The sequence below is a fragment of the Lithobates pipiens genome, unplaced genomic scaffold, assembly GCF_037356315.1.
Source record: "Lithobates pipiens isolate NorthernLeopardFrog02 unplaced genomic scaffold, aLitPip1_a1.2 Scaffold_13, whole genome shotgun sequence".
NCBI classification, from domain to species: Eukaryota; Metazoa; Chordata; class Amphibia; order Anura; family Ranidae; genus Lithobates; species Lithobates pipiens.
This window is the reverse complement of record NW_027507718.1, coordinates 229,166,103-229,193,857: the sequence shown is the minus strand read 5'-3', so window position 1 is coordinate 229,193,857 and position 27,755 is coordinate 229,166,103. Positions and strand designations below refer to the sequence as shown.

General features: G+C 41.9%; 1 protein-coding gene across 2 annotated transcripts in view; it reads left to right on the top strand.

Moving 5' to 3' along the window:
• MYO1F (myosin IF) overlaps positions 1–27,755 on the top strand; it is a 271,660-nt gene that overhangs the window by 92,796 nt on the left and 151,109 nt on the right. The window contains exon 2 of one of the 2 annotated variants that reach the window (XM_077476311.1): positions 12,708–12,840. In XM_077476311.1, coding sequence (XP_077332437.1) covers positions 12,763–12,840 — 78 coding nt within the window. In that variant the 5' untranslated portion in view covers positions 12,708–12,762. Of the gene's footprint in view, positions 1–12,702; positions 12,841–27,755 lie in introns of both variants that reach the window. The other variant, XM_077476310.1, reaches the window with a different exon arrangement.

Sequence of the window (27,755 nt, the reverse complement as noted above, 5' to 3'; positions counted from 1 at the left end):
TCGCCAAATTTGGGTTGGAAGGGAACATATATTCAGCCATATCGGCCCTATACACGAACCCTTCGGCGATGGTATTTACGGAAGGGATGTTCTCGGAAAGTTTTGACATCTCGAATGGAACAAGGCAAGGGTGTCCGTTGTCCCCGCTAATTTTTGCCCTTATAATGGAGCCCCTAGCAGAAACAATTCGCACGCACCCAGACATCGTAGGTATTCCAATTGCGAAATTTTCTCATTCAATAACACTCTTTGCTGATGATGTAATTTTATCCATTTCCCAGCCATCCGTTTCACTGCCAGCAGTACATGATACTTTAGAACAGTTCAATAAAATTTCCTACTATAAGGTTAACGCGTCTAAGTCCAATTTGTTAGCTATTAACATTAAGAGAGCAACACGGAAAGATCTAGCCAATAGATTTCCCTACCCGTGGACGAACCAACCGATTCCATATTTAGGCATTAAATTGATATCACCTAGTTCTGGCCTATTCAAAGTGAATTTTTTACCTTTACTTTCCTCCCTTCACCAGGAAATGACTAATCTTAAGAAATATTACCTATCCTGGATGGGTAGATTAGCGGCATACAAAATGTTGGTACTACCAAAACTTTTATATCTTTTTAGAGCTCTGCCTATCCACATTCCCCAGTCTTTTTTCACATCGGCCCAAGCACAGCTCTCCTCATTTGTGTGGCAAGGTAGGAAACCCAGATGTTCTAGTACTATTTTATGTTGTAGGAAGGACTCGGGAGGTATGGGGTTCCCTATCCTAAGAGACTACTATAGGGCATGTGTGCTTGATCAAATTAAGTACTGGATTCTGCCCGAACCGGACAAACAATGGGCTTCTATAGAAAATGCTTGGCTACTCCCCAACTCACTGTATTCTACATTGCTGGCTTCGTCACTTCTCAATGCGAATACCAAACCACAACATCCCATAATCAAGTTAGTATTAGAAACTTGGGAACACTTTGTTCTCAATGTGACCAGCCACCAGAATTTGACGGAGATTTCGATTCCTATCTCTTATATGAGCGCGTGCCTGGCGGACATTGATGTGTCACATTGGGAGCAGAGGGGTCTGATCTTGGTCTCAGATCTGTTTCAAAATAGTCAACTGATCCCCTTTAGACAGTTAGTAAACAAATACGATATTCCAAATACAGCCTATTTTACATATTTACGAATTACTTCTTTCCTAAAACAACATAGGAGATACTCTGTTCTCATTCCCCACCAAGCATGGTCGTTCTGGTCTGACGATATGAAAATTAAAGGGGGCATCTCCCTTTTTTATGATCTTTTGCAAGCTAAAAGTATTTTTAAGAAAACACACCCTCTTCAGAAATGGGAGAAGGATCTAGACACTTCATTCTCGGATGAGCAATGGAAAGTAGCTGTAAAGAGTAGCGGCCGTTACATTAGATCCATAACACATTGGGAAACAACTCAGAAACTCCTTCTTAGATGGTACTACACTCCTTATATTACCGCGAAATTTGCAGAAAATACCTCAAACGTATGCTGGAGAGGGCGTGGGAAAGTGGGCACGTTACTACATATGGTGTGGGAGTGCCCCTGCATCAGGAGCTTCTGGAGAGGAGTATTTGCCCTAATCTCCAGAACTATTGGGATTATTAGTGTGGCTACACCGGAACTAGCAATATTAAACCTCCGCATAGATCAATTTCCACCATCTCTTAGATTTATAGTGGTTCAAATCTTGACAACAGCTAGACTCTTAATAGCCAAAAAATGGAAGTCCCCCGACCCCCCAAACATTAGTGAGTTGATTAAGACAATGGATGTAACTTTTAAGTACGAACAGATCCTCTCCACATCAGAAGGGAAATCCTCTGGCTTCTACTTCAAATGGGCACCCTGGATCGGTACTAGAAACATTATATAAAGTTATGACTTAACTGTGCGTTTTCTTTTTCTTTTCGTATTTTACAGTTCTTTTCCATGAAAATAAAAATCTATTGGCTGACATTATAAGGAGAAACTAATATACCTGTTAAGCTAGAGAGATTGATATTGCTACATATACATGTTGAAAACGTTCTTCCTGTACGATATGCACATGTTATCTATCTGTTTTTTTTGCCATCACGTATATGGATATTTGTAATGTCTCAGCCTTTCAATAAAAACTATTTAAAAAAAAAAAAAAATTTAGAAATACTGAATATTACATTGTCAAATAAATGAGTACAGGCTCTTCAATCATCTTTCTTTTTTCCTTGGGCATCTTTATTTTTGACATATCTAGGAGTCAAATTGACTTCCTCAATAAAGTTTTTCATGCAAGTTTTCCACCATTATTGCGGGAACTCTCTGCAGATTTGGAAAGATGGAATAAAGGTCCCTATACATGGATGGGCAGGAATGCTATCCTTAAAATGAATATATTACCAAATTATTGTATCTTTTCAAGACCATACCAATAGCTATTCCAGAGGCATTTCCGAAATCACTATGCAGTTCCTTTATTAGATTTGTCTGGGCAAAAAAACCTCCCTGTATATCCTTTCATTACCTGGCAATGCCAAAAACCCAGGGAGGTATGGCTCTCCCGGATCAGATAAAATACTACAAAGCAATACACCTCGCTAGGGCACTAAACTGGTGCAGAGACGAGGGACATAAAACCTGGATAGCGATCGAACGATCATGTATGGAGATTACACTCCGATGTTTGCCATGGCTACGGCCAAGATTATTGGCAACCGTAAGACATCACCCTCTGATAAGGGCAACCATAAAGGTAATTCAACAAAGTAATATATTTTTCAAAAGTGGATGGGGAAATTACTCAGCTCTATCCAATTTTGGGAAATCCGTCATTCCCCCCAGGATGTACAAATAGCCACTTTAAACAAGCTATGAGATATAGTAAAATCAGATTAGGTGACCTCCTTGAAGGATCAAGGATGAAAACCTCATCAGAAATACAGCTGATGTTCAATGGATCCGTGGCGGATGCAACAGCTTACCCACTTTCTCAGCTCTTTTATTCGGGGGAGAGATCAGATCGCATAAAGACACCAATGGAAAACCTATGTTTGATAGAAAAACCTTCCGCCCATGGGGTATCCGAGCTATATAAAATACTAATAGATCCTCCTGTGGACTATGTCCCTAGATTTCTTGAGAAATGGGAAAGAGACCTAGATGTCACATTCTCTAAAGAGCAGCGGAGCCATATTCTATATTTTGCCCATTACTCTTCAACAGCTAGTAACTATGAAGAGTTATGCTATAAAATTTTTACAAGATGGTACAAAGTTCCATCACTAATACAAAAAATCTATCCGGAAAAGACAAATATCTGTTGGCATTGTGGAGATTTGGTGGGTGATATGCTGCATATCTTTTGGTCATGTCAAAACTTATTGGATTTCTGGTCCAAAGTGCAAGACATCATAAAACAGTTAACAGAGCACGATCTGGGATCAGACCCAGATATCTCCTCCATCTTTCAGATTTCTCAAAATGCAAATACCAAAACTCGTTGCTCGCTCATTTGTTGAACGCAGAAAAGGCCTGCATTCCGACATTATGGAATCGATGGGAGACACCCCCATCGATCCTGTTGTGGTTTCAAAAAATGGTCGATATATATGTTATGGAAAATTGCAATTATTGCAATTATACAGGGTAAAGAGGAGACATTTAATTTAAAATGGAAACCATAGTCCCATTTTGCATGTACCAGGGAATATGGCTGTGCCTAACTCTTTTTTTTTTCTCTTTTTTTATGTCGCTGTGTTTTTTTTTTATTTTTTATTTCAATATTTTTATTGACTTCTATAAAAGCATATTACATGTAGAGAAATGCAATACGAAAACATCGGTAATAATGCAGCATATGATATAGATACAACAGAAAAGTACAATCACGGGGTTGAAATCCGATGGATATGTGGTTACGAGGTTAGACCAATATAATCTAGAGGTTGAGAGGGTGTTCCCACACTCCAGGTACCCCAAATGGGAACACACTGTACCCAAGAGCACGGAAACCCCCTCCAACTTGAGTATTGATGACTGTTACTACTGTAATATCTCTGGTAATTGCTACACACTTTTGAGGAATGATGCTATGTATAGGTAGATATCATGAAGTAACGGTATTAGAACCAAAGGGGCATTATGAAACTGGGTGATCAGTAACAAGTAACAGACCCTCAGCTAAGATGTAGGTTTCATAGGTAGGAAAAAAAAAGGGGGGGGGAGGGAGGGGAAAGAAGGGGGGGGGGGAATAAGTGAGAACATACTCGATGTGTACCTTTCTTGGATTAGAATGAATGTTCAGAGAACTATGGGTTTGGCTGTTGTGAACCATTCCAACCAGGCATCCCAGCGGTGTGTTACCTTAGGTAGAGAACCTTCCGCTGAAGCATACATGCGTTCATATAATCCGTGTAGGTGTGTCACTCTAACAACTTCGGTGTGTGATGGTGGATCTGGAGATTTCCAGCTACACGCTATGGTCAGTCTGGCTGCCAGACATATATGTGTGACTAAGCATTGGAGACTATGTGAGTAGTTGTCAATGCCAATGTTGAGGAGTGCTAGTGCCGGGGTTGGTGGGGATGCAATGCGTGTGATTTCTGTTATGAGGTGAAAAATATCTGTCCAGAATGGGGTTCGTTTAGGGCAGGCCCAGAGGATGTGATACAGAGTGCCTGGAAGGCTGCAAAATCTCCAACAGGAGGTATCTGTGGTGGGGCTAAATCTGCGGATCTGTGTTGGGGTGATGTACCAGCGAAGGTTCAGTTTACTTAAGTTCCCAAAGATTAGCTGATTTGGTTGCCATATGAATGGCTCTTAGTGCATTGTGCCATTGTTGGGGAGAGTAAGAGGTGCCTATATCTTGTTCCCATTTTAGCATAGGGGGTAACTTCTCAAAGATATTTTTACCTTGTAACAAGGCGTAGAAGAGTGAAATACCTTTGGCTGAAGTCGTACCGCCTGACAAGTATTGCCAAGCTGCCGTCTGGATTTTACGTCGGAGAGATGGAGTATGAATTAGGCAGTGAGATATTTGAACATATTTAAAGTAGTCTGTAGTAGGTAACGAAAATTTGCTCTGCAGGGAGGTGAAAGGAAGTATGTATTCATTGGTGTACATGTCTGCGATGTGAGTAATGCCTTTGTCCTTCCAAGAGGAGAGCTGTATGTCCCGAATCAGTAGAGTAAGCGCTTCTATGGAGAGGGGGATTTCATCAATAATATCTGTTGCATGCGAGTGTGTGAACAGGTAAGCAAAGGCCGCTGATGTTGCTTTTATAGTTGGAGACAGGTGCTGATATTTTTTCGCAACTTTGGGTGTAGACAGTAGCCAATTTTTCAGGTTTTTGCCTGGGACCTGGGAGGCTTCCATTTTAATGGTCTTATATATAATCGGATGAGAAATGAAATGATGTATGCTAAGATATGTTTTGTGATATACATGCAACTAAAATGTTTTTGTTTATATGTATAATAATTGTTAAAAATAAAATATAGAATTTAAAAAAAAATTAAATTGCAATAAGCGTATATTGATTGGTTTGGATTTATATCATTTTTATTATTTTTTTTCAACTAGTAATGGCGGCAATCTGCAGTTTTTATCGGGACTGAGACATTATGGTGGACACATCAGACAATTTTGCCACATTTTTGGAACCATTGGCATTTATACAGCGATCAGTGCTATAAAAATGCACTGATTACTGTAAAAATTTCCCTGGCAGGGAAGGGGTTAACACTAGGGGGCGATCAAGGGGTTAACTGTGTTCCCTCTCTGTGTTCTAACTGAAGGGGTTGATGGGACTGTCTAGAGGAGATGACAGAAAATTTAGGTTCTGTTTTGCAAATTCTCTACCTGATTAAAAACCATATACTGTATGTTCTAGAGGCATTTGATTTTAAGAAGGTTATCCTTTGCCTGTATTGTAGTAGGTTTTACAGTTTCACTCTGATCACTGTAGTATTTCCAATAAATGATTTAAAAAATACTGTCATTGATGAATTTTGTAGTGTTAATTGTCCAATGGGCATTTTGCAGCTGGCATTTTTGCTTTAAAAGATCTAGTCAAATTGTTAATGAGGAAGATATGATATAGCAAAAAGACCTTGGGCAAGCCTAAGAGAGAAAAATATCAGCATGCATAGGTGACCATAGCGTGCAGTGGTCACTGTGTAATAAACAGTAAGCATAGGATAAAAGGGTATGGTCAAATGGAACATTGCACACATATGCTCCTGTGCTTCTACCCACAAACATCTACAGGCACACAAAAACAAGTAAAAATGTTATTTCATTTTTTTTTTTAAATAGACTCTTCCATTACTTTTATGAAAATAAAATAAAAACACAGCATTAATGCATTGTCTTACGTAGCCTTAAAGAAGAACCTAATTTAAATAAATGGGAATTACTTAACAATCAGCAAGTGTTAAGGCAATTACAACTTTTGTATGATGTATATAACATACAAAAAAGCATGCAGAGTGCAGCTAGCCAAGTTTATTAATATACAGCACAGTGTGCAAGATACAGCGGTCAAAAGAGTGTAATATACAGCACAGTGTACAGATTGCAGTGGTCAGAAGTATGTAACATACTGACTCTTACATTAACACAGAAAAGGCCTAGTGCACAGCAGACCAGTAGGTATTTAAAAAGTATAGATTTTTATTGAAAAATTACAAATGGTATATAATAAAGTCCATCATTATAAAAACAATTGATACAAAAATCGTATACATCACAGTATTCGCCCTGCATGGGGACTAGAACAGACAATGGGCTGAAGATGAGGCCGACATGTTTCAGACTGTGCATCCTTTTTCAAGGGCAATTAAGTCATCTCATATGTACATGTTCTAAGGCGTAAATATATTATTATTAGTATAGTAGTATGATGTGCAGTAAATTGAATTTGTCAGCTCAGCAAGCGGCAGCAATTAATTATCAACAATTAAAATTAAAAAAAATTAAAAAATTGAAATGAACCAATCTCGCTTAGTATATTATCCTGCTTTTTAACATCAACATATATTTTTTGCAGCCAGAATGTGGGATTCACGGTACTGCCCGGCATGCGGGAGACCCAATGTCCCCTGCATCTTTGCCAGGGTCTCTTGGCTCTTCTGCCCATTGGAGCCTAACCTTTCGGTCTGTTTCTTCCTGTTTGCGCTCCATTCTGGAGTGCAGCTGGGTGGGCTTTGTGCGCTCCACTGACGGCGTGACGTGGGATGTTGCGCCGCCCCCTTGGTCCATGGCCACGCCCCATACCGCCCTGTCAGGTAACTCTAAAGGCCTCTTTCACATGGCCGATCCGTTCAGGTCCACCTGTCAGTTTTTCAGGCAGACCTGAACGGATGCTCCATAGAGGTCTATGGAGCGTCGGATGTCAGTGGTGCCATGTCCGCTGACATACGACCCTCTCCGATCCAGAAAAGTGTGACAGAGGAAAAACCTACTTTTCCATTCGTCATCGGATCGGGTGACGACGGACACTGTGGTCCATCGTCATCCGATCTCCCGATCTGCGCAGTGTGCAGAGACGGACCTGTCATCTTCCTGCTCAGCGGGGATCGCTCCATCGAGCAAGCGGATATCCATCATCATCACTGATCCGCCCCGTGTGAAAGGACCCTAAGACAGACCTATCTGGCCGTACGGCGCGATGGTCTGTCTTATCGGCTACAGCTGGGGCAAGCACTGATTGTGCCTGTCCCCAGCTGTGTGCAATTACCCTCACTAGCCATATAAGCTCTACACAGCGGCAATACATATGCTGCTGGTGCATGCTGTTTAGATTCCAAAGTCATACACAAGGTTCATTGAGGTGAGTTCTTTATTCCTACATTTGTCAAACTGATTGCTGCATATTCATGATCAATGTCTACCATTCGTTGATATGTCTATTTACTCTTTATGTAAGTTCTTTATTCCTACATTTGTCAAACTGATTGCTGCATATTCATGATCAATGTCTACCATTCGTTGATATGTCTATTTACTCTTTATGTACTCCCATTTAATACAGATATGTAAACCTTAGCTGACCAGAGACTGAAAGGAGTGGTTACTCCAATCAGTGTGAGTTCCTGCAGTTTCCAGTGTTCCCCAAATCTCTCTGTCTGTTTCATCTTTGGCTTTTTCTATCAGCCACACACTCTTGCAGTCTATTGCCTTGTTGCGTATGCAGGTCTAACCACAGCGATAGCCCCCCAGTGCATGCTATGGTGGCATGTGAGTACCTGTTATTTTCTTTTTTTTAATTGTTGATAATTAATGGCTGCCTCTTGCTGAGCTGACAAATTAAATTTGCTGCACATCATACTACTATACTAATAAGAATATGTTTACACCTTAGAACATATACATATGAGATGACTTAATTGCCTTTGAAAAAGGACGCACAGTCTGAAACATGTCGACGTCATCTTCAGCCCATTGTCTGCTCTAGGCCCCTTCTAAGGGAAAATACTGTGATGTATACGCTTTTGTATCAATTGTTTGTATAATGACATACTTTATTATATACCATTTGTAATTTTTCAATAAAAATCTATATTTTTTAAATACCTACTGGTCTGCCTAAAATCATCCTGAGGGGTATATGCTGTGCTCTGGGCACTAGGTGTTTTCTGTGTTTGTCTAATGGGATTAGCCAGACCAGTCTATACACACACTGTCACACTATAAATTGTCTTTGACCCTTACATTAATGGTCATTGGGAGGAAGACTGCCTAGTAAATAACCGGTCAGTGGAAGTAGGAATGCCTTGCTATTGGTGGTCTGTGGGAGGGAAAGTGGCCCCAATATTGGTGGCTAGTTGGAATACAAATCTGTGGTCAGTTGGAAAAAAAATGCCACTAATTTTGTTGTCAGTGTAAGAAAGAATACCCCTAAGCCCCTGTACACACGGTCGGAGAGTTTGCCAACCAAATCCGTCGGATTTAGTCCGACGGATTGTGTCCGAAACTGTTGCATACACACGGTCGGGGCCAAGTTGGCGAAAAATCCGATCTTTCAGAACATGATGACGTAATTTCGTTACGATGGGACTACATTCAGGCTAGTAGCCAATAGCTTTGATGTAGGAATTTGATCTGAGCATGCGTGGCACTTGGTCCGATCAAAATGCTATGCACATGATCGGATTATGTCCGACCGGCCCAGTTGGTCGGGAAATATTTCCAACATGTTGAAAAATTGGGTTGGATGGAGATTCGGACGGAATCAGTCCGATGCATACCACACACAGTCGGATTATCTGACGACACGGTCCGATAAGACGCATTCCGACAGATTCTCTGACCGTGTGTACAGGGGCTTAGAATGTTGTTAGTGAGAGTAAGAATGGTGCTTATATTAGTTTTAGTGGAAGTAAGACTGACACTTACTTTGGCATCAGTGAGAGTAGGAATGCCCCAGAGTTTGTTTCACTGGTTATACACCTGAGACCTAAGATCGTGCCAGGGTGTAGATATTACATGTACTGAAAGTGATGGCTTTAATCACCACTGCTCCAATCTAGCAAAGCCATAAATAGTATTTTACTATCTAATATCATTTCTATCATATTAGATCTGCGAAGATCAGGATACTAACTGTATGCCATAATTAACGACAGCAAAGTGGATAAGTCATAAAGTAATTTTATTCTGCATATGGGCTTTAAGCCTAACCTCAGAATTTAAAAAATCCACCCTTGCAATGGTCTCTTCAACACCACTCCCCCCCCCCCCCACCTGGAATATAAGTTAATTGCTCTTTATGTCTAGGGATTCCTTCATCCACACATTCAAAGCTAATGTTGAAATCCTTACTGCTGTGTCTTTGTACTCTGACAGCGGAATACACAGATCAGCGCTGATGTCTATAGCCTGCAGCGCTAATCAAGTGAAAATTTTCCAACAGGGCAGTTGAACAGAAGCCATTCAGTAGATCGACTTCTCTTCAACCACAGTGGCCATACATGGATTGAATTTTGATCCTTGTGCGGCCAGCTTAAATGAGCATTTAACCCTTGGTGTGGAGTAGGGCTTTATCTTGAACTGCCAGCATGTACAAAATGCTAGTGGTTAGTAAGGATGAGCCGAACACCCCTGGTTCGGTTCGCACCAGAACCTGCGAACAGACCTAAACTTTGTGTGAACTTTAGAACCCTATTAAAATCTATGGGACTTAAATGTTCATAATCTAAAGTGCTAATTTTAAAGGCTAATATGCAAGTTATTGTCCTAAAAAGTGTTTGGGGACATGGGTCCTGCCCCAGTGGACATATATCAATGCAAAAAAAAGTTTTAAAAACTGCAATTTTTTGAGAGCAGTGATTTCAATAATGTTTAAAGGGAAACAATAAAAGTGTAATATTCCTTTAAATTTCCTACCTGGGGGGTGTGTATAGTATGCCTGTGAATAGGGCGCATGTTTCCTGTGCTTAGAACTGTCCCTGCACAGTGTCATTTCTGCAGGAAAAAAAGTAATTTAAAATCACTCGCAGCTATAATGAATTGTCGGCTCCCGGTAATACAGAGAACAGTCATTGAAAGTTATTGATAATAAAAAAATCGTGGGGGTTCCCCCAAATTCAATTACCAGGTCCTTCAGGTCTGGTATGGATATTAAGGGGAACCTTGCATCAATTTTTTTTTTAAATGACGTGGGGTTACCCCTAAATATCCATACCAGACCCTTCAGGTCTAGTATGGATTTTAAGGGGAACTCCACGCCAAATTTAAAAAAATGGCGTGGAGCTTCCCCTAAAAATCCATACCAGACCCTTTATCTGAGCACGCAACCTGCCAGGCCTCGTGAAAAGAGGGGGGGATGAGAGAGCGCCCCCCCCCTCCTGAACCGTATCAGGCCACATGCCCTCAACATTGGGAGGATGCTTTGGGGGTCTGTGACCCCTCAAAGCACCTTGTCCCCATGTTGATGAGGACAAGGACCTCATCCCCACAACCCTGGCCAGTGGTTGTGGGGGTCTGCGGGCGGAGGGCTTATCAGAATCTGGAAGCCCCCTTTAACAAGGGGTCCCCCAGATCCCACCCCCCCTGTTTGAAATGGTAAGGGGGTACAAAAGCACCCCTACCATTTCATAAAGAAAGTGTAAATGTTAAAAAAGACACACACACACCTTTGAAAACGCCCTTTAAAAATAAAAAAAATTAAAAAAAGATTCCAGCTGTGGTAATCCACTCTTGCTATCCAGCGACAGATGATCATCTCTCCAGGGTCCAGCGATGGCTGATCAGTGGAGACAGAGGATGGATGGATTTGCTGCACTGGTGGGAGCGATCACCCGTCACTGGATCAGATCAGCCATCACTGGACCCCGGAGAGATGATCATCCGCCGCTGGATAGCAAGAGTGGATTACCACCGCTGGAATCTTTTTTTTTTTTTCAACGGCGTGTGTGTCTTTTTTTTTAACATTCTTTTACACTTTCTTTGTGAAATGGTAGGGGTACTTTTGTACCCCCTTATCATTTCAAACAGGGGGGCGGATCTGGGGGTCCCCTTGTTAAAGGGGTCTTCCAGATTCTGATAAGCCACCCACCCGCAGACCCCCACAACCACCAGCCAGGGTTGTGGGGATGAGGCCCTTGTCCTCATCAACATGGGGACAAGGTGCTTTGAGGGGTCACAGACCCCCAAAGCATCCTCCCAATGTTGAGGGCATGTGGCCTGGTATGGTTCCTGAGGGGGGCGCACTCTCATCCCCCCTCATTTCCTGTGGCCTGCCAGGTTGTATGCTCGGATAAAGGGTCTGGTATTGACTTTTAGGGGGAACTCCACGCCAATTTTTTTTTTAAATGACGTGGAGTTCCCCCTTAAAATCCATATCAGACCTGAAGGGTCTGGTATGGATATTTAGGGGAACCCCACGTTTTTTTTTTAAATTTGATGCAGGATTCCCCTTAATATCCATACCAGACCCCAAGGGCCTGGTAATTGAATTGGGGGAACCCCACGCTTTTTTTTATATCAATGACTTTCAATGAGTGTTCTCTGTATTACGGGAGCCGACAATTCATTATAGCCGCGAGTGATTTTAAATGACTTTTTTTCCTGCAGAAATGACACTGTGCAGGAACAGTTCTAAGCACGGGAAACATGTGCCCCTTTACAGGCATACTATAGACACCCCCCAGGTATGAAATCTAAAGGAATATTACACTTTTATTGTTTCACTTTAAGCATTATTAAAATCACTGCTCCCGAAAAAAAGGCAGTTTTGAAAACTTTTTTCTGCATTGATACATGTTCCCTGGGGCAGGACCCGGGTCCCCAAACACTTTTTAGGACAATAACTTGCATATTAGCCTTTAAAATTAGCACTTTAGATTTCTCCCATAGACTTGTACAGGGTGTTCAGCGGCTTTTAGAATTTACTGCGAACACCCCAAATTGTTCGCCGAACAGGCAATGTTCGAGTCGAACATGAGTTCGATTCAAACTCGAAGCTCATCCCTAGTGGTCAGTTTGGACCACTTTAATACCCAGCGGATTTTTTTTTTAAATGAACTTGTTTAGAGTTTCACAAGATTTATGTCACTTTTATATAAGATATATAGTGAGACATATTTCCTTGAATTTTTCATTGTTTTACAATGAAATTAAAAATATATACAGTAAAAGCTCAGTAAAACACTAACTACTACTTTGTTTTTCTTCCTAGGGTAGCAAAGAACGGTATCACTGGCAGAGCCAAAATGTCAAGCAAAGTGGAGTTGATGACATGGTCTTGCTTTCCAAGATCACAGAGGATGCTATTGTGGATAACCTTAAGAAAAGATACATGGATGACTATATTTTTGTATCCTTTACTAAAATAGCTTCCAAAGCTACTGTTTGATATTGCTTGAAACACTGAAATACACAGGGTTAAGTATCTGGAGTTTAGGAATCCCTTGTAGAATTTTCTCAGAATCATTTACGTTGCACTAATCTCTAGCTTGAAGCTTAACAAAAGTTAACTTTAGAATTTTGAATGTTATCCAAATCTCTTAAAACATGTATTTATATTAAAAGTTTATGTTGTTCTGTTTTTGTCTTTAAAATATATAGGTTTTTATGCAGAAATAAAAAATCTTATGATGCATCAAGGCCTGTGGTCTGCAACATATTATAATAGTTTTCCTGTACATTTAGAAATATAATCAAGTAATTCATTGGGGGCTGGAAGATAATCAATCAATCAACAAAGACAAGCATAATTCCGGGTTTCATGTACAGTAAAACCTCAGATTGTGAGTAACGCGGCATACGAGCGTTTCGCAATAAGAGCCTTTTTTTAAAAATCCTGACTCGATTTGCAAGCGTTGTCTCACAAGACAAGCAGGATACAAGCCTCTGGGGTGTGCAGTAACGCATGTGGTCAGAGGTGCGGGGGAGCCAGTGATGTTCGCAGACACTCTGAGCCATTCGCAGACACTCAGAGATGCTCAGACACTCGGAGATGCTCAGACACTTGGAAACCCTCTGACACACTCCGTTCCCGAGTGTCTCTGAGCATTTCCGAGTGTCTCCGGCACCCCTCCCTCCCCCACCTCTGGCCAAATTCAGTACTGCATACACTAGCAATGACACTGGAACAAATTATCTGAGCTTCCATTGATTCTTATGGGGAAACTCACTCTGATATATGAGTGCTTTGGATTACAAGCACGCTTCTGGAATGAATTATGCTCGTAATCCAAGGTACTACTGTATAAGTTCCCAGTCATATGTATGTTCAATAATATTGTTCAAGTTGTGACTGCAACCCGGTGTGAAATCCTGTAGTATTTTTGCCTAAGTTATCTTTGAAGTGGCATCACTGAAACAGTTATACTAGATCCATATTATATCAAGTATATGCAGCAGGGTTGTCTCAAAACCAGAGAATTCGTTACGTATGTCTTTTTTTTTTTTTAATCGGCTTTACATATCCATTGCTGATTTATTGTGACAAAGTTTTGTCTTTCATGACCTGGCTGTGGGCAGTTTTACCTTGGGTGGTTCTGTTTTGTTGGTTTGGTTTTGAGTATAGGACAGGGAGCATCTATGACATATCAGGCAAACATATGTAGCGCTACTGTTTCAGGAGCCGCTGAGTATAACTGTTCATTGAGCCCTGAGTGAGGCACAAATCCTGCTGACACCACTGTGAATCTGCAACTAGACGTGTACTTGGTTATCACACAGAGGATAAGTATGATGAAGAAAATATTTAGTTTATATGCAAATCAAATGGGCAGCAGTATAGGCACATAATCAAGGTCTGATATTCACAAAAGTAAATCACAAAAAAAAGGGAAGCAAATAAACACGTAAACAGTGCCACTTTAAATAGACCAAATCGTCCTGCAGGTTTTAAAGTTTAAACGTAACTTTCCTTCTGAGAGAATTGTTCCACAAATGAGCAGAAAAGAGAGCAATGAATGTTAGGCTAGCTTGCTTGTGGGCTCCCAGTAACCAGACCTAGGGCTTAACTGCTTGAGGGTTTTGATAAGAAAAAAATGTCCCATATAGAACCTAACACACAATGGCAGAAAACTCTTCTGCCAGATTGATGGAGCTCTTTATGTTGGTGCACAGCGGAGGGGTAGTCTCCTTTTTATGAGAAATGACTCTCCACCCAGAGATGGTGGCACAACAAGCAGAGTTCCCTTTTAATAAATGTGACAAGCTGGGAAGTCACTTTAAAGATGTCAGAAGTTTACAAAGCTGAAGAGGGTGAGAGCAAAATTTTACAGGAATATCTCGTCTTTAAAGTGGTTGTAAACCCTTACAAATCACTTTGACCTACATGTAAGCCTAGATTAATGCTTACCTGTAGGTCCAAGAAATATCTCCTAAACCTATACGGTTTAGGAGATATTTACAAAAAGAGAGGCACTGAGCTGGCCGCAGATCACTGCGATATGCCGCTCGTGTCAGCTCCCGTGCGCATGCGCGGGAGTGACGTCATCACGGGTCCGGCGAATCAGCGAGACCCGGAAGTCACTACCGGGATACATGGCAACGGCGGACATGAAGACGGAGGACCGCCTCAGGGGCTTCGTTCTCAGGTAAGTTATTCTGTGCTATGCATACTAGCTCATTATGCCTTTGCCTTGCAGGTTGCCTTTTTTTTTTTTTGTTTTAATAGCCTTTACTTCCTCTTTAAATACAGAACTTGACTTGTGAAACTTGTGGCTTCTTTGGGCAGAATAGGCCTGATGCATTTACAGTTGCTGTCTAATCAGGTAAACAGAAAGTATTTAAGATGATATCCTGTGTGCCGTACTTAAATGGGTAGCTAGCTAGTGTAGATAGGCTGCAGCACTGATTGGCTGCAGTGTCTGGGCTGTAAGAATCCTCAACTTGAGTAACTGGTAACAGCAACGGATGAGCTTGTAGCATGTGGTAGTGTGGTATGGGTTAGGAACCCTTTCACCCAGTCCTTCACGGTAGAGGTGCGAATCAATTGCCTTACTGCCAGGGATGGGCCCTTTTCTCGCTGTCCTCCTGCAGATGTAGTGGTGGTGATGGAGTAGACTCAATCTGTCTACCTGCAGGATTGACTATCCTGCTTCTCAGTATGATCAGCGCTCTGGAAATCCCCTTCTCCGCTCTCTGGCCCAATCAAATCCAGGCCTGTGGTCTCCTGGATCAGCATTCCACTTTCTCACACTTCCTGCCTCTCTCTAAGTCTTCTTCTCTCTACCCCAAAGGTTCCCGGGCTTTCCTTTTTATTTGCTCCTGCCCTTTTGCTCACACATGTGGAATCTCTAGTTCTATTGCAGCTTATCTGAAAGAAGTCCTGCCTGCAGCATACATGTTCCAGCATTCTTAGCATTGCTATACTAGTTCCTGTGCCAACTAAACTGCAGATAACTGCCATCTTGAGGCCATTTTAACAACCTGCAATCAGTAACAATGCAGCGTGTTATATATATAGGTCCATGGCTTTGGAAGGGGATTGATTCAGCAACAACTGACCACTTTGTCAAGAGTGCTTATTAATTAATTGGAAAACCAAATTGTTGCAATTCATGATAATTCTATCATAGGAGCAAAGTTATAGTAGCCAATGCTGTTGCTGGTTTTGACAGCTCTGGCAGGGGAAATGGAGCAATTGGGCTATATATTCACTATACTATATATATTCTGTACTAAATATATTTGCTTTAAAGCCTAAATTTAGAGAAAAAAAATCAGCACAAGGGATATCACTTACTTGTGGGAAATATAGTTATAGGGGCATGCTTCTGTATCTAGGCACTTTGTTGTGGCACATCTGATGATTATCAGCACAGCCCCCCCCCCCCCCCCCGAAAGGGAGAGCAGCATTGTACCCCATACTCATTCACATAGGGTGGGGGGCCGGTATCCGGGGGCCCCCTTATTAAAGGGGGCTCCCGGATTCCGATAAGCCCCCCGCCCGCAGACCCCGACAACCAACGGCCAGGGTTGTCGGGAAGAGGCCCTTGTCCTCATCAACATGGGGACAAGGTGCTTTGGGATGGGGGGGGGGCGCGCGGCCCCCCTTCCCCAAGGCACCCCCCATGTTGAGGGCACGCGGCCTGGTACGGCTCAGGAGGGGGAGTGCTCGCTCGTCCCCACCCCCTTTCCTGGCTAAGCTTGCTAGCACACCTCCACCCACCCAGTAAAGGACACACCCACCAATGTAATTCTGTCTTTTCTTGTAGGCATCATGTGCTTACACCTGTTCATTAGGAATACACACGCTTTACAAATGAATGAATGCCTCAGCATTGATATCTGTGCAGGTTAAAGCTCAAAATAACAAATGTCCAAGGCACTGCCCATGATCAGGGATCCCAAAAATCTCCAAATCAAACTTGTACATTGTTGGGCATGTGGAGGGTCCAAAGAAGAAAATTACAACTTTGTGAGGGGTACTTCACACAAATTGGTGACAAAGCACATTTGTCATTCATCATAAGCATACAACATTAAAATATTTGTGCAGCATCACACCAGACTTAAGCCACGCAAATGTGTCATGTCAGGCTGTTGGCAGAAAATCCATGCATTTGTACACTCCATTGGACAATTGTCGTTGGATTTTCCATGGACAAATGCTGGATGGCAGGCTTTAAAATTGTCAGCGGACAAATGTCTGTTGTCAGATTTTCCGAGTGTGTGTACACGAGTCAGTCAGACAAAAGTACAAAGTACAAACACACATGCTCAGAAGCAATGACGAGCCAGAAGCGGTCGGCCTTGTAAACTAGCATTCATTCGTAATGGAGAATTAACATTTGTGATGTGGCTAATTATGAAATCTTGAAATGCAGCGCACATTCTCTTCATCTGAGATAATAATAAAGCTGCTTTTTTGATGATACTGATGGAGTTATTGCAAACGAATTTGCAAAGGCTTTTTTTTTCTAGTGATATCAAGATTAATATTAATTATGCTTTTTTTTTTTTTTTTCGGGGGGGGGGGGGGTTACAAGTTACCACAGCACCATTATCCCATAGTTTTTAAGATCAAAGATACAACTATGTTGGTGTCCCTTGTTAATTTTACATTGTATTTTTTAAAATGTAACTGCCTACTCCCAAACTGTCATTTTAGGTAAAACACATAGCCAAGTATTATTCTCCACATATTTTTTATTGTGCATTAACAAAAGAAATTAGACATGCTATCTGCCAATAGAACTTAACCAGAAATATAGAAAATATACCAAATCAAATGATTATTCAACCAAAAAATAAAATAAAAGCATCATGCATTTGTCCTGTTTCTTAATATAGGGGGTCAACAATGCCAAGAGTTGGTCAAAGCAGGGGTCTGTAATCTGGAGATAATTCCTAAAATCATCCGGATTATTCTTCTAGAGCTCCCGCAGCAAAGACATGACATAATTGGTCACGATTAATTCCTTAATTAATTAATTTCTGTTCCTTGACTGGACTTAGGTCAAAGCAATAACTCTTGGTAAGAGGCTGCAATTAGTGCTGGTGGGGAAATGTTAAGGCTGATTAGAGTCCTTGCCCATGAAAAACATATGACACAATTTTCAATGGGGGTGGAACCCTCCTACACATAAATTGTTTAACAACATTGGGAGAACAGACAACTTCTCAACAGTGGCATATTTGGGATTTTTAAAAAGAACCCCAGTGCTGCTAGGCTGAAGTGCTAACCTGTGAGCCACCGTGCTTCCACATGTGGAACCCTTCTACACATAAATGCACATATACTAAATTTCTTTGGACATATAGGTGGCGGAATTACATTAGTCGGTAGTTATTCTTCTTGATTTATTCTGTGATATTTTGGGGGTTCTCGGTGTGTGAGTGTAGAATAGTGATGTTACCCTCTGATTTTTGGGAATTACATTTTCATTTCTGATGATGGTACACATATCAAATTTTTTGGGCTCAAATTAGGATCATGTGGAAATAATAAAAAACACACAAAATTGTGACTCATTTTAAATTTGCATCAGCAATGGTATTGTTTGTGTTTTTTAAAGACACCTGTGTGAGTTTGGGTAAAGATTTTTGTGAGATGGCGAGCAACAAGTAAAAGTGACAGAGAAAAATATATTTGACCAAAACATGAAAACATTCCACATTCTAGCATTCTTAAAAACAAAATAGATGAAGAAGAAGCAAAATTGTTACAAGGACAATTTGGGATAAAGATACAATTCATCTCAACATTAAAAGTATTTATTTGGGTAAGTTACAATTGTACCATTATAATCAATGGCTGAAACTTGCATTGGGCTACATAGCACGAAATTTCACTCTCAAAAATGCATTTTAGCCCAGCGTTTATTTTGGTATTCACTATAGGGCCCTGTAAAAAAGTCATGGGAGTTAAAATGAGAGTCAGCTGTATGTCTGAGCATGCTCAGTTGTTCTGGCAACTACTTGTACAGAGACAGGGAATTTATCTCTTCTCAGACTTTTTTTCAGTGTAGAAATCACTTTTTCAAAGTAGATTATCTTTTTGGGGGGCGTGGCCAGGATGTGAAGCAGGACGGACATGTGACTCCAGAGCCCTGTGATAATCTGCTCCTATTACCCTGATTGCAGACCCTCTCCATGAAATAAAAAGGTAAAGTTGCTCCCCCAAGCATCCAGGACAACCCACAGCAGCGATTATATCTGCAAAAGGCAGAGGAAAAGGCTCCAAGGATCCAAAATCCCCATGCTCAGGGAAGGGGCAGGGCACAAGTTCACCAGGCGCCATCTTAGCCTCTGCTTCCAGAGCACGGAGCAGGCAGGGGAAAGTGCAGAGCTCGGGAACGTCAGCGTCACCTTCGGCCATGGCATACTCCTCTGCTGCACAGGAGACTGCTCTCTCTCCTACATTACTGGAAGCAGCTCCAGACACAGTAACTAAGCCGATCCTGGCAGCCACAGTGGGCTTTAAAGCAATGATGATGGTCACGTAGATCATTTGGTATCTGAATGCACCCTGATCCACCATGATCTGGACAAAATGAGAGGAAGGATTACTGAAGCTGATGACCGGATTGACACGGTGGAGGATCAGCAGGGCTCACACACCTCACAAATTGCGGAGCTACAATCACTGGTGAGTTCCCTGTGGATGATGCAGAAAACAGGCAGAGGCATAATAACATTTGTGTAGTGGGCCTGCTAGAGGGAGCTGAGAGCTTGCGTCCTGCTATTTTTGCTGAAACCCTGTTCAAAAAACTGCTGAACCTGCCTGATATGCCGTCTACGTATGTTGTTGAAAGGGCGCACAGGGTGCCTACTGGAAAACGCCCAGAGGGTTCACCTCCTAGACCATTCCTGGTCCTGCTCTTGAATTTCTGAGATAGGGATATGATTTTGGCGGAGGCATAAAAGCATCCTGAATTGCCATATGAAAACACCAAGTAGATCGTATTCCCGGATTTTTTTGTCAGATTTCCAAAAGCACTGCAGATCCTTCAATGAGGTGACAAAAGCATCAAGTATAGCATGCTTTATCCCAGCCGACTGCAGATCCCCCACAGGGGCTGGTCTGATTCTTTGATATGCCTGAGGAGGCCAGTGAGCGGATTGATAGCCTGTGAGCCAGAGGCTGGGGTCTCACTTGTCTTGGAGACTTGGGGGATCCTGAATTCTGCAGGGTTGGTGATGGCGTTCCTATTGGGAGCTAACGATACACTAACGGTGCTAACGGTGCACTTTAACTCCCCACCTTTAAAATCCTCCTTGACTGTGTTGCTAGCTGGACCAGAACTTCTTAGAGGGCTCCTGCAATATAACCTTCCTGCTAGAGATATTTTATTATTGACGTATGGAGAAACCATCACTCCTGGAAACATGTGGGGGGAGGGTTTGCCTTTGTGGGACATGGAACGGAGATTACACAGAAGCATTTATTACTTCTTTTGGACTGTCTATCACTAGAAGTTTTTTTTATTTCTCTACGTTTTAGACCTATTTTTTTGCTAATTCTTTCGGGACTACGCTGCGTGTATTTGTTCCAAAGTTTTACATAGCAGCAGAGAGTTACATGGGACTAGGAAAAATTGTGAGTTGGTCTGTGCAATGTTTCATACTATACCTTTGGCCTCATTTAGGGTGAAAATTACCTGAGGCCCTAAGGGGTCATTGGTTGCTTGAATCTCTAGTAATGTTATGTTATTCGATAGATATCTCTATAATGTATATCTATGGTGGAAACCACGTTCAATTTGATGTCTTGAAATGTTAGAGGCTTAAACGATAAATTCTGCCGAGCCCTAATGTTCCAATATATGAAGAAACTTAAGCCCCATATAGTCTTCTTACAGGAGACACATTTAGATGGCAATAGGGTTTTGACTTTAGGGCGCTCCTGGAATGTGCCATGCATGCTAGGAGAGTGGCTATTTTGATCAGTAAAGCTGTCCCCTGTACCATTCCTCAGGTCATAACAGATCCAGGGGGTCATTATGTGATGATTATTGTAGCTGATTATATATATATATATATATATATATATATATATATATATATATATATATATACAGTGCCTTGCGAAAGTATTCGGCCCCCTTGAACTTTTCAACCTATTGCCACATTTCAGGCTTCAAACATAAAGATATAAAATTTAAATTTTTTGTGAAGAATCACCAACAAGTGGGACACAATTGTGAAGTGGAACGAAATCTATTGGATATTTTAAACTTTTTTAGCAAATAAAAAACTGAAAAGTGGTGCGTGCAAAATTATTCGGCCCCTTTACTTTCAGTGCAACAAACTCACTCCAGAAGTTCAGCGAGGATCTCTGAATGATCCAATGTTGTCCTAAATGACTGATGGTGATAAATAGAATCCACCTGTGTGTAATCAAGTCTCTGTATAAATGCACCTGCTCTGTGATAGTCTCAGGGTTCTGTTGAAAGTGCAGAGCATCATGAAGACCAAGGAACACACCAGGCAGGTCCGTAATAATGTTGTGGAGAAATTTAAAGCCGGATTTGGATACAAAAATATTTCCCAAGCTTTAAACATCCCAAGGAGCACTGTGCAAGTAATCATTTTGAAATGGAAGGAGTATCAGGCCACTACAAATCTACCAAGACCTGGCCGTCCCTCTAAACTTTCAGCTCAGACAAGGAGAAGACTGATCAGAGATGCAGCCAAGAGGCCCATGATCACTCTGGATGAACTGCAGAGAACTACAGCTGAGGTGAGAGAGTCTGTCCATAGGACAACAATCAGTCGTACACTGCACAAATCTGGCCTTTATGGAAGAGTGGCAAGAAGAAAGCCATTTCTCAAAGATATCCATAAAAAGTCTCGTCTAAAGTTTGCCACAAGTCACCTGGGAGACACACCAAACATATGGAAGAAGGTGCTCTGGTCAGATGGATGCAGCCAAATACAGGACCATTCTGGATGAAAACCTGTTGGAGTCTGCAAAAGACCTGAAACTGGGACGGAGATTTATCTTCCAACAAGACAATGATCCCAAACATACAGCAAAATCTACAAAGGAATGGTTTAAAAATAAACATATACCAGGTGTTAGAATGGCCAAGTCAAAGTCCAGACCTGAATCCAATTGAGAATCTGTGGAAAGAGCTGAAAACTGCTGTTCACAAACGCTCTACATCCAACCTCACTGAGCTCGAGCTGTTTTGCAAGGAAGAATGGGCAAGAATTTCAGTCTCTCGATGTGCAAAACTAATAGAGACATACCCCAAGCGACTTGCAGCTGTAATCGCAGCAAAAGGTGGCTCTACAAAGTATTAACGCAAGGGGGCCGAATAATTTTGCACGCCCCACTTTTCATTTTTTTATTAGTTAAAAAAGTTTTAAAAATCCAATAGCTTTTGTTCCACTTCACAATTGTGTCCCACTTGTTGGTGATTCTTCACAAAAAATTAAAATTTTATATCTTTATGTTTGAAGCCTGAAATGTGGCAAAATGTTGAAAAGTTCAAGGGGGCCGAATACTTTCGCAAGGCACTGTATATATATATATATATATATATATATATATATATATATATATATATATATATAAAATGGTGTTGGTTAATGTTTATGTGCATCCCCCATTTCAGGTGCTGTATGACTTATTAACCACTTTCAGACCTGACCATTTTGCTGGTCAATGACCAGAGGTCTTTTTACAATTTGGCACTGCGCTGCTTTAACTGGTAATTGAGCGGTCATGCAATGTTGTACCCAAACAAAATTTGCGTCCTTTTTTTCCCACAAATAGAGCTTTCTTTTAAAGGTATTTGACTGACTCTGCGATTTTTATTTTTTGCGATATAAACGTAAAAAGACCGCAAATTTTGAAAAAAAATTATATTTTCTACTTTTTGTTATTAGAAAAATCCAATAAACTCAATTTTAGTCATACATTTAGGCCAAAATGTATTCAGCCACATGTCTTTGGTAAAAAAAAAGTCAATAACTGTATATTTATTGGTTTGCGCAAAAGTTGTCACATCTACAAACTAAGGTACGTTTTCTGGAATTTACGCAGCTTTTAGTTTATGACTGCCTATCTCATTTCTTGAGGTGCTAAAATGGCAGGGCAGTACAAAACCCCCCCAAATGACCCCATTTTGGAAAGTAGATACCCTAAGGAAATTGATAAGAGGCATGTTGAGCCCATTGAATATTTTATTTTTTTGCCTCAAGCGATTGAATAATGACAAAAAAAAATGTTTTTCTTTTTTTACACAAAGTTGTCACTAAATGATATATTGCTCACACATGCTATGAGCATATGTGAAATGACACCCCAAAATAAGTTCTGCTGCTTCTCCTGAGTACGGGGATACCACATATGTGGGACTTTTTGGGAGCCTAGCCGCGTACGGGGCCCCGAAAACCAAGCACCGCCTTCAGGCTTTCTAAGGGCGTAAATTTTTGACTTCACTCCTCACTACCTATTACAGTTTTGAAGGCCATAAAATGCCAAGATGGCACAAAACCCCCACAAATTACCCCATTTTAGAAAGTAGACACCCCAAGCTATTTGCTGAGAGGCATGTTGAGTCCATGGAATATTTTATATTTTGCCACAAGTTGCGGGAAAATTACTAACTTTTTTATTTTATTTTTTTTTTCACAAAGTTGTCACTAAATGATATATTGCTCACGCATGCCATGGGCATATGTGAAATGACACCCCAAAATAAATTCTGCTGCTTCTCCTGAGTATGGGGATACCACATGTGTGGGATTTTTTGGGAGCCTAGCCGCGTACGGGGCCCCGAAAGCCAAGAACCGCCTTCAGGTTTTCTAAGGGCGTAAATATTTGACTTCACTCCTCACTACCTATTACAGTTTTGAAGGCCATAAAATGCCAAGATGGCACAAAACCCCCACAAATGACCCCATTTTAGAAAGTAGACACCCCAAGCTATTTGCTGAGAGGCATGTTGAGTCCATGGAATATTTTATATTTGGCACAAGTTGCGGGAAAATTACAAACTTTTATTTTTTTTTATTTTTTTTTCACAAAGTTGTCACTAAATGATATATTGCTCACACATGCCATGGGCATATGTGAAATGACACCCCAAAATAAGTTCTGCTGCTTCTCCTGAGTACGGGGATACCACATATGTGGGACTTTTTGGGAGCCTAGCCGCGTACAGGGCCCGAAAACCAAGCACCGCCTTCAGGCTTTCTAAGGGCGTAAATTTTTGACTTCACTCCTCACTACCTATTACAGTTTTGAAGGCCATAAAATGCCAAGATGGCACAACCCCCCCCCCCCCCCAAATGACCCCATTTTGGAAAGTAGACACCCCTAAATTTAGGGGTACACTAGTGAGACTCACAGGTAAAAAAAACACCTAGGCTGTCAGCGACTGTATCAAAACGCTACAAGAAAAACTGTTAGCGATCGCAGGGATCAGGCCTGACTCTGCAAACGCTGCAGTTATGTGTGTTGTGTTTTGTAAGTGACAGTGATCGATCGATACTGCACTTGGGTGGGCTGGTCTGGGCTTGGCGGAGGGGCTAAACGCAGGTGCTAGCAGGTATCTGGGCTGATCCCACTAACAATGCGTTTTGGGAAACCTAAACTGCTGGCGACGCTAATATAGATCTGATCAGATACTATATTACTAAGGGAGGTGTATGCTTTGTGCGTGGGTGTTAGCGGTACTGGCACTAATCTGACGCTGCCTGGGGTGACGCAGACCTTATCTGACCCTCAAACTTATATCACCCGCCGGGTGATCAGGGGGTTAAACCTTTATTAGGTAATAAATGGCGGGTGCCCTGAAACTATAAAAAAATAACTAACCAACCAGCGTCACCTGTAACAGTTATATGGTGATCACTGGTGAAAGGGTTAACTAGGGGGCAATCAGGGGGCTTTATGCGGTAGTATATGGGGGTCCCTGGCGCTATAAAAAGCTGCGGCGAACCTAAATACCTACCTGCCTAACTAGCGTCACCTGTGACACTAATACAGCGATCAGAAAAACGATCGCTTATTAGGCTGGGTTCACACTGGAGCGATGCGGGAACGCCACGAATCCGCGGCGGGTTCCCGCATCGCATGCCTCCCGGCGGCAGTTCACACTGCCCTATGCGAACTGCTGGGAGTGTCAGTGAAATGTTAATGACACCCCCAGATCAGTTCTCATATCGCAGTGCGATCTGCAAACTCGGATCGCATGGTGTGAACACCCATGCGATCCGATTCTGCTGCGGACCAAAAAAAGGGTCCCGTGCGAGTTTGCGGCGGGTGCAACGCGAATTCAGCCATACTATCTGTATGGCTGAACTCGAATCGCACAGAGATCGGATGTGATTTGCACTGCAGTGCGGTGCGAATCACATCCGTTCTCATAAACCGCTGCAATGTGAACCCAGCCTTAGTGACACTGGCGACGGGGGGTGATCACGGGGTTAAACCTTTATTGGGGGGGTTAGGGGGGTACCTTAGAACTAAAGGGGGCTAACCCTAACTGCCCTAACAGTTATTACAGTCACAAATGACACCAATGCAAAAAAAAATAAAAAATGCAATTGGTGTCACTGTGACTGGGGGGGCAGGGGTGATTGGGGGGGGTGATCGGGGGGGTGAGAGTGTGCCTGGCATGTTCTACTGTGTAGTGTCGTGTTGGTGCAACTCACCGACACGGAGGAGAGATTACATCACTTCCTCTGCCTGTGTTTACATTACAGGAGAGGAAGTGATGTCACGCCTCACTTCCATTCGTCAGGAGCGATCACGAGGGGGTGGCCATGAATGAATGGCCGCCCCCTCATCCCGGATCGCTCCTGAACGGATACCGACCGCCGCAGGCACCGGGGGGGGCCCGATCGGGCCCCCCACCCGCGGGAAGGCAGGGACGTTTATATACGCCCATATGCCTGCCCGTGCCATTCTGTCGACGTATATCGTCGTGCGGCGGTCGGCAAGTGGTTAAGTAAGTTGGCTCCCCTCATGCATTTGCTTCTCATTATAGCAGGTAATTTTAATGCAATTTTGAGCGCCACCCTAGACTCTTCTTATTCAAGGAGAGCTGAGTCTGTAGAATTGTCAGCCTGGGCAGAGATGATCTATCACTTAATTTAATGCTGCTCCTCACCAAAGTTAAGACTCAGTTGGATGACCTGGAGGCATTTACCACTTTCCTTGATTGGTAGTGTGAACATTTTTAATATGAAGATTTTACCAGTTTTTTTGTATTTTTTGTATAATGCTTCAATTTGGATCCCTTGCTCATTCTTTAAGCGTGCAAATAGTCTGTTTAATTCCCATGGTCTTCAAGTCACCCCAGAATAGGTATTGGTTACACTACAGGAACCCCTTGGGCAGGGAGGACTAGATCTACCAGACATATTTACGTATTTTCTAGCAGGACAAATGGTGGTTGCCAGGCACTGGCTGTTGCAAGATGATGAAGACGTGTTAACAGTACTTGTGGCCGCACTTATGGGATCCTGTGAGAGTCTTTATTATCTGGTATATAGGGGTCCACAAGTGTCGTCACCTTTAGCTGGCTCAATGCACGCTACTATTCATGTATGGGACAGGGCAAAGATGTTAATGCGCTTTAGGACTGAGGTATGGTCCCCAGACACTCCCTTATGGTTTAATCCTAGATTATCCCATTTTGTTGTGATTTCGGACCCGATATTATGGGCCCGGGTAGTCATCAAACAATTGAAAGATATAGTGGGGGGTGGGCTGCTCACCTTTGACCAACTGAAAGATAGACACAGCCTCCTGAACTGGTACCTTCTCCGTTATCTTCAGCTGAGGCATACATTCGTAACAGTTTGGTGCTGACACACTGGAGTCTTCTCCTCTGGAACAGTTGCTGTGCGATGAATCTATGCAAAAGACGCTGTCGGAAGTGTATAAAGAGCTGTTTGTTGAAAGGCCAAAGGCACTCAGCAAGTGTAGGGTAGGCATGTGCAATTAGTTTTGCAACTAATTGAAATTCGGCCGAATTTTGCATCTTTCGGACATTTGGATGCATCCGAATGTCCGAATAAAAAAATAACGAATTACAACAAATACGAAAGAAATATAACAAATTAATTTGAATGCATTCAAATGCATTCGACATGATTTGGTAATTCTTTAAAGATCTAATGAAATAAAAGGTCAGCTCAAAGTAAATATTATAGTCCAATCAGCTAATTAATTTTGTGCCGGAGGATGGATTACTGGCAAAGTGCATTCCTGAGAACTGAGTTAGAAGGGTGTTGTATTGTATTTGAGATGAGGATAAGAGACGTTGTCATTGTGTGTGTTAAAAGATTCAATAAATATAATGACTTTCCAAACTACGAATCATTATCACGAATGTCTATACATACATAAATAGCGAATTTCAACGAATACGAACGAATGAATTCGACACTCTACGAATAATAACGAATTATCCGAAAACGTATTAATGTAACATAACGAATATAACAGAACGAAATGATGTATTTTATGAATGACAACGAACCGAAACTAAACAAAATTTTCCATTGTGCACAAGTCTAGTGTAGGGATAAATGGAGCTCATTAGTCCCCAATTTTCAGAGGGATGATTGGGATGATATGTAGGATCACCCATTCGGGGCCTTAGTCTTGGCTCGTGACCCTTATATTCAATTTCAAGATACTCCATAGGGTTTATTACACCCCAGCGAGAATATCCAGTATATATGGTTCAAGTGACGCAGCCTGTTGGTGCTATACCTCTACCACTTCTGATTTCGATCATATATTCTGGCATTGCCAGCAGATACGGGAGTTCTTGGTGGGGGTTAGGGATGAGCTTCTTG